Source organism: Lissotriton helveticus, chromosome 4_1, assembly GCF_964261635.1.
Source record: "Lissotriton helveticus chromosome 4_1, aLisHel1.1, whole genome shotgun sequence".
Taxonomy (NCBI): Eukaryota; Metazoa; Chordata; class Amphibia; order Caudata; family Salamandridae; genus Lissotriton; species Lissotriton helveticus.
The window spans coordinates 1,930,349,542-1,930,355,979 of NC_136063.1; the positions used below are offsets into that span (position 1 = coordinate 1,930,349,542).

General features: G+C 40.7%; 1 protein-coding gene across 5 annotated transcripts in view; it reads left to right on the forward strand.

Moving 5' to 3' along the window:
- The window catches only part of ATP11C (ATPase phospholipid transporting 11C (ATP11C blood group)), a 905,856-nt gene extending 903,372 nt beyond the window's left edge, over positions 1–2,484 (forward strand). For 2 of the 5 annotated variants that reach the window (XM_078688608.1, XM_078688605.1), the window contains exon 30: positions 59–2,484. Coding sequence is in view for 2 of the 5 variants with exons in the window: in XM_078688607.1 (XP_078544733.1) it covers positions 59–154 (96 nt within the window). In the remaining 3 variants the exon portion in view is untranslated. The remainder of the gene's footprint in view (positions 1–58) is intronic. The other 3 variants (XM_078688607.1, XM_078688609.1, XM_078688606.1) reach the window with 3 other exon arrangements.
- Positions 2,485–6,438: the final 3,954 nt, after the last annotated feature.

Here is a 6,438-nt window from a genome sequence, read left to right on the forward strand (position 1 = left end):
TGTTTATGTAGATTCCTTGAGATAAAGTGAGTTTAATACGCTATTTGTTTTCTTACAGATCAGGCACTTGAAGAAACCATTCTTACTTTCATACAAGCATACTGAGAACGAGTGCACCCTGGAAATACAGAGGGACAAATGTACCTTCAATTAGGGCAAAGCCTCCTTATACGTCTGATGCCACCATTTTACACAGTGGCAGTACAGTGGCAGTTTTCACCCACATTTCAGTTAATTAGAAAACGATGTATTCTTCTTAAAAGAAATTTGGAGCCAAAGCATGTAGCTAAAAACATCTTAAAAAGTGTAACACGTTTGAAATGAAATGCAAAAAAAAAGGAACATGGCATCTGATTTTAAGTCGGCTTCAGGAACCAGTTGGGGAAGTAATACTCAACTTTGTGCATTGTTCCATTCAAAAGAACTAGAAGGAAGCGTTGCCCGAATCTCAACCAAGAATTGAATCTGATCTCATCTCAAGAAGAAGCTCTCACTCCTGCGAGAGCAGGCGGGGTCCTCCCGTATGCGGTTCTATCTCAGCGACCATCAGTGCCTGGATGAAGTTGACCTGATCATAACAAGTGTCATCGACCAACAACAATGCAGTTATAATCCACCAACATGACTCCGCAGCAGACCTGCAGGACAGTGTTCAATGATACACGTGGCAACTGAAATCAGGCTTCCCTTGCTATACATAAAATATAGCCAGCTTAAATTATTGATAATATTTGCCAAGATTTAAGGAAAAGGGGTCTCTAGATCCCAGTTACATATGACAAGTCCATTTGGCCTGAACCTTTAGTCAATCTTTCTGCTGCATAAGTGCATGTTGGCTACTTTTTTATACTTTACCAAAAAATAACTTTCTGTTGAGATGGAACTTGGCACCATACGATTCCTTTCTCTGAATATCCCTTAAACTCAATTATCTACACAGATGCAAAATATGTTGCAACGTAGATCATCTTTGCTGAAATTCTAATGTTACATTTTCATAGCCCAGCGGTGCGGTATCATTTCACTGGGGAACTCCCTGCCTTGTAGTTCCCACTTCAAATCCATATCGCACAGTTTCTGACCACGAGTGATATCCTGCTATATGCTGCAATATCTTATGATATATCTTACTATGCATGCCGCCAGTAAAGCAACTCACGACCATGTGATGGCTCGTTTGGCTATAAAGGATTCAGTGAGAGAAAATCAGTGATTACACCTGTTCATCCTTGTGCATTCTGATTTTGTTACTAGGCAAATATTGCATTCACACAGTATTATTTATATGTTTATGGATAATTCCTAATGTGAGTCATTAGCTATAGCGGAAATTGTGCCGCTATTATGCGGTGTCCCATTTACTGAGATATGGCGGGTGGCGTGTGGTGGCCAGCCAGCCAATAAAGTTGCACTGACCATGGAAATCTGCTGAAATACAGTTAATGTGTGTTTGTCAGAAACATTTTTATTGTTTATTTTGTATATGTCGGTGTAGTAGAGGGAGTAAAGGGTCGAATCGATTGGTAGGCTGACGAGCAGGTAAGTGCCAAATTATAAAGAGTGATAAAGCCTTCTTTTCTGGTCAATGCCAATACAGTTGTCAACTAACTGTTTATTGTTTTACCGTTTATAAATTAAGCTGTATTTCTGAACAGTTTGTTAACCGCTGCAAGGGATTCTGCTCTGTTAATAGTATATCCTTCCAATATATTTGTCATTTTAGTGCAAAATATTAATTAGATTGTATAAAATCCTGAAATCTTAATTTTTAAATATTTTATTGTAGTTTTCCTTAATCATGTGCCCTTCTAATCAACATGCCTAATATTTATTATGTTTTTATATAGTGTGTCTGATTTGATGTACATTGAATGGACAGGTGTTCTTAGGGGGAAAAAAATCAATGTATTTGTCTTTTCAGCACTTTTTTTATTAAACATTGTTACTACTTCTTTTTAACCCTAATTAGCACAACGTTTGATTCAGCCAATCAGAAAGTTTGGAATGTTGACACTGACTTCGGTTGTTTGCCTGCCTACTTTTTTCAGTGGCGGGGACAAAAAGCAGATGGGCTTATTGGCCGATTTTTTCATATGTTGGATAAGATTAGGGGAATGTGATCTAATACACTTATTGCTTGCATGTTGTCAGACGTTAACAACTATTAATTGCCTTTTAATCAACATGCACCTTTAGCTCAGGCCTGTGCTTGCTGGCGGGCAATTAACAGCATTTAGCACATTGTATAGAAGTCAGTAATGCTTAAATAATGGCTAGTGTGAGTAGGAGAAGAAATCAGTTCTGTAATGCTAAAGTAATTGTTTGTATTCATACGTTAACCACGTTTTCTTTTTTATTATGTTTATTATTTCATTTTGCCAGTAAACCTAAACATTCCATTGTATATATCTTCAAGTTGTGTATGAAAAATAATTTTGCCTATTGTCTGGATGACCGATTTTATTACAGTATATTTTCCAATAACATCGATTTCAGTGATTTAAAATTTTACAGTTTTCAGTTTTTTAACGTGGATATCTGAATTTGCTTTCCATTCCTAATAGGGGAGACGGTGGCACAATGGCAATACATTTTACAGTTGGCTAAGGGGCAGTGCTCCTATTGGATAATAATTAGACAAGGAAACGTGTTTACAGTTCACTAAGATGCAGTTCAAAAATTGCTTGTGTTATATTTCTGTTTAACTTGTGATACAGTTTTTATTCTGATTTGGTTTTTGGGGCCCATTCACAACACATTTGTCAAGTTGTTTGCTCATTACAAATAACACAGTAATTGGTGGGGAATTCTTACCGACGATTGCATATGTTGTGACCATTATTAACTCCTGATTGCAAGTTCAGGAGCGGGGAAAGGGGAATAACCAGGGAAGTCATTATTACCACACCGGGTTCCGCAGTTTGCCCCAGATACTGGGAAGTTTTTTCAATTAGCTTTTTGCATAATTTTTAGCTGGTGAAATGTTAATGAGAAAATTCTGAATGTGTGGGTTTTCCCGATGAAGGGTCTTCCTTCGGCAGTAAACAAGTGTATGGCCCAACCTGGATTACCATAAAACCCTACTGCTGGCACAAGATACACAGATACCTTTGTTTGAGTGCAAATTCCTGTTCTTTAAACACAATCACAGACTCAACAATGGTGTGATTTGAACTTGTGAATCGGATTTTCACGTGGTACTTTTCAATAGTATGGTGGAATTTCCATTGGAGCCAGGCTAGTGTGAAGAGTGGATTTATGAGAGTTCTGGGCAGGTCCACCAGCAACAGTCGGTGAACACTCCGAACACGCAGGCTTTGGGTATTAACAAAACGTTTGATTCTAGTTTTCCCTCACAAGGATGCGAAGTTGGATTTCCTGGTGGAAATATAGAGTGACCATTCCCAAACTTGGAGACTGGGTAAGAGATGGGGTGTCTTGGTGGAAAAGAAAAGAGTTACGCAAGATGTAAGCGATGTGCGTACATTTCTTGCTTTCTTTCCATTTCTTCTGTGAATTGAACTGTTGGTTTAAATTACATTTGAGCCACGAGACTCTGCGTGAGTTAAACATTGTTCTTCCACCTCTCTGAGTCCACTCCCAACTTCACAAGAGTGAAGTATTGATCAGTCCCTGCTCTGCTTCCAGCACCTGGTCATTATTCAGTGTCACTCACTTACAGCTGTCGTATTTCCGAAGTCCTATGGAGTGTAATAAGAAAAGTTTTATGAGAACACTATTTGTGTGCCTGAAGATCTTTACCCCTCAGGATATCTGGGTAATTTTATGTTTGTGATGCCCACACAGTGGTTTGGTCTTTCTTGAAGTGCAGTCCTTGCTTTGGGAAGCTGCAATTCGATAGATCCAGAAGGAAGGCTTTCACTTTTCAGGGACTGTATCAAAGACAGGTCTCTAGAGGGTGAAACAGGCATTTGCGCCTATTTTTTAATTGAATTGTAATTGTATTTATATAGCTCTTACTATCACTGAAGAGGTGTTTTCTACTCTCCAGGGCACCGCAGCATTGCAGACACTTGCACAGTTCCTTCTGTAATGCTCGTAGCGCCAGCACTATTTTAAGAAGCCGTGCCCCATGCAACTGAGGGAAACACCTTTCCTCTTATGGATGTAAGTGGCAAGGATGCCCTCAATAGGTGCACAGATTGTGTGCCACCTAGAGGTAGTGTACGCTCTCCCAGGGCAGTTGCATGGAGGGGCAAATGGGGTTCCAAGGACCTTACTGCACCTGCTTGTAGAGGGGATTTCTGTGCTCTCTTTGAAATGCCCTCTGCAATGTCAAAAAGGCAGTGATTGCTTCAAACAGCTACTCCGCTGAAGTATTATATGAACCCTGGCTTTTTTTTTTCATCTTGGCAGATATGGCCATTGTTGGCACTCAAGATCAGGTTTTAATTACTACCCTGATTTTGTTGAATGCATCTTTTTTACAATTATGTATTGCCCTTTGAACTTTGCTGTACACCACACCACAACACAAGTAGACTTGCAGACATGAAGTCCAGATAAATGCTATGATGCAATTGCTTAAGCAGAGTAAAACCCTGGTTGATTATTGCTGATTAATAATTGTTTTTAACCTAGTCTTCACTGCTCAGCAGATTTTATCTCAACCAAGAGTGGGATATACACCTTTAGAGCCTTATATCTGTATTACATTTCTCTGGTAATTAGACAACCTTCATTTGACCCGGGTGCTGGCATTGTGTGTTTATAAATGTTATAAATGCTCAGCCTCCACTACTTTTCCAGTTTATTTATTAGAGCAAACACTTCGGCCAGCACAGAACGGCACTTAATCTTCGCTGTTTAAAAAAACAATTTGTGATGATTGGGTCCCACAATGCCCAGGCCGAAGATTTGGAGGACAGACTCATGCTATTTTCTGCTGGTTTATCCTCTTTCGCTGCCCGGAGTGTATTCACCTTGTCTTCATTGTACTCTCGGATTAGTGAGTAACTCGCACTGTCACCCTTGGAACCTCAGAGAGTTTCCATAAAAACAAGTAATTAAAAACTCACTGTAATGCCTTTTTTAAATTGTGTAATTCCCGCATGGAATGAGGAGGATCGTCTCAATTGTATTTTGTAGACCTCATCCAAACTACATAGGTTACAACTTGCTGAATCTAAATACTGAAAGAGCACTTGGGCACTTTGTCAAAACATTGCAAGGAATTTAGTAAACCAGTTGGCATTTCTACTTAATTCAGTCATTGTTTTTTGGGCACGTGTTCTTTCACACCATGTGGTATTGTTTCTGCCATTGCCTCTTAAGACTACATCAGCAGATAGTCGCATAGCGTCTGTCGTCTTCTAAACCGCCCTGCTAAGCAAATGTGACAGCCTGCTTCTCTTTGAATGCAAGCTCCGGAGCTCGTATTCCATATTGAATACCTTTTACCATCAAGCTTTGTTTACTATTCGCTGGACAAAACATGTCGCGTGTAAGAGAAAAAGACTGAAAGTTCTCTTCTCACAGTTACTACTCCTGCAGACACTTACTTGCTGATAGGTACATCAAACCGCAGATTACTCACAGTGTAAATACCCCCAGACACGTTATTGGGTCCGGAACTTTTTCTCAGCATTACTTCTGCGTGCCAGCAGGTGGTGTTGTGCAGCGCCACATCGACTTTGTATCACCACAGAAGTGACCCCTGAGCCACATACATACAGCACCCCTCTGCACTGATGTCAGTTCCTTTCTTTCCACACCTTAAGACTCTGATCTGGAGCCTACTCCATCGACGTTTTCCCATTCGCAAATGTTTCCTCAAAAGTGTATGCAGTGTGCAAGGGAATATGTCCCTTCTGAAGACTACAGGGTTTAAACCTTGTAGGGACTGTCACAGGCATATATACATGATAGATCACCACCAGGTATTTCTCAGGTGTCTCAGGTCTTTGCAAGACCCCAGGTCCTGTGGAGACTGCGCCGAGATGAATATCAAGGCGATTCGGCACCAGAAAGCCAAGCTCTCCTTCTCCAAACATCTTTGGAAGGCACAAAAGGGCCAGTCCACATGAAAGTTGAGGACTCAGACCTGTTCCTGTTCTGAAAGCGTTCTCACAAAAGGTTCTCTTAACGTTCCATGTCGTCAGGTAAGTCCAAGTCACGGGAGAAACACAAGGAGTCGAAGCATGACTCTCCCTCATCCCGGCAGTCTTCCCCAGAGAAGTTGTGTGGATGTCAAAGTGCGTTCTGGTTTCTGTCCTGGTCACCTACATAGGAATCAAATTCACAACTCATACCAATGCAACCTAAATTCCCAGGGCTATCAGCGATACTTCAACAAATAGAGGCTTTTAAAGAAGCCATATGCTCATCTTTGGCACCCTTCTGGATCCCTCGGGTGCACCTTTGGGATCCCAGGATCCAAGTAGACCTCCAGATGTGCTACCATAAGCAGATCCATCC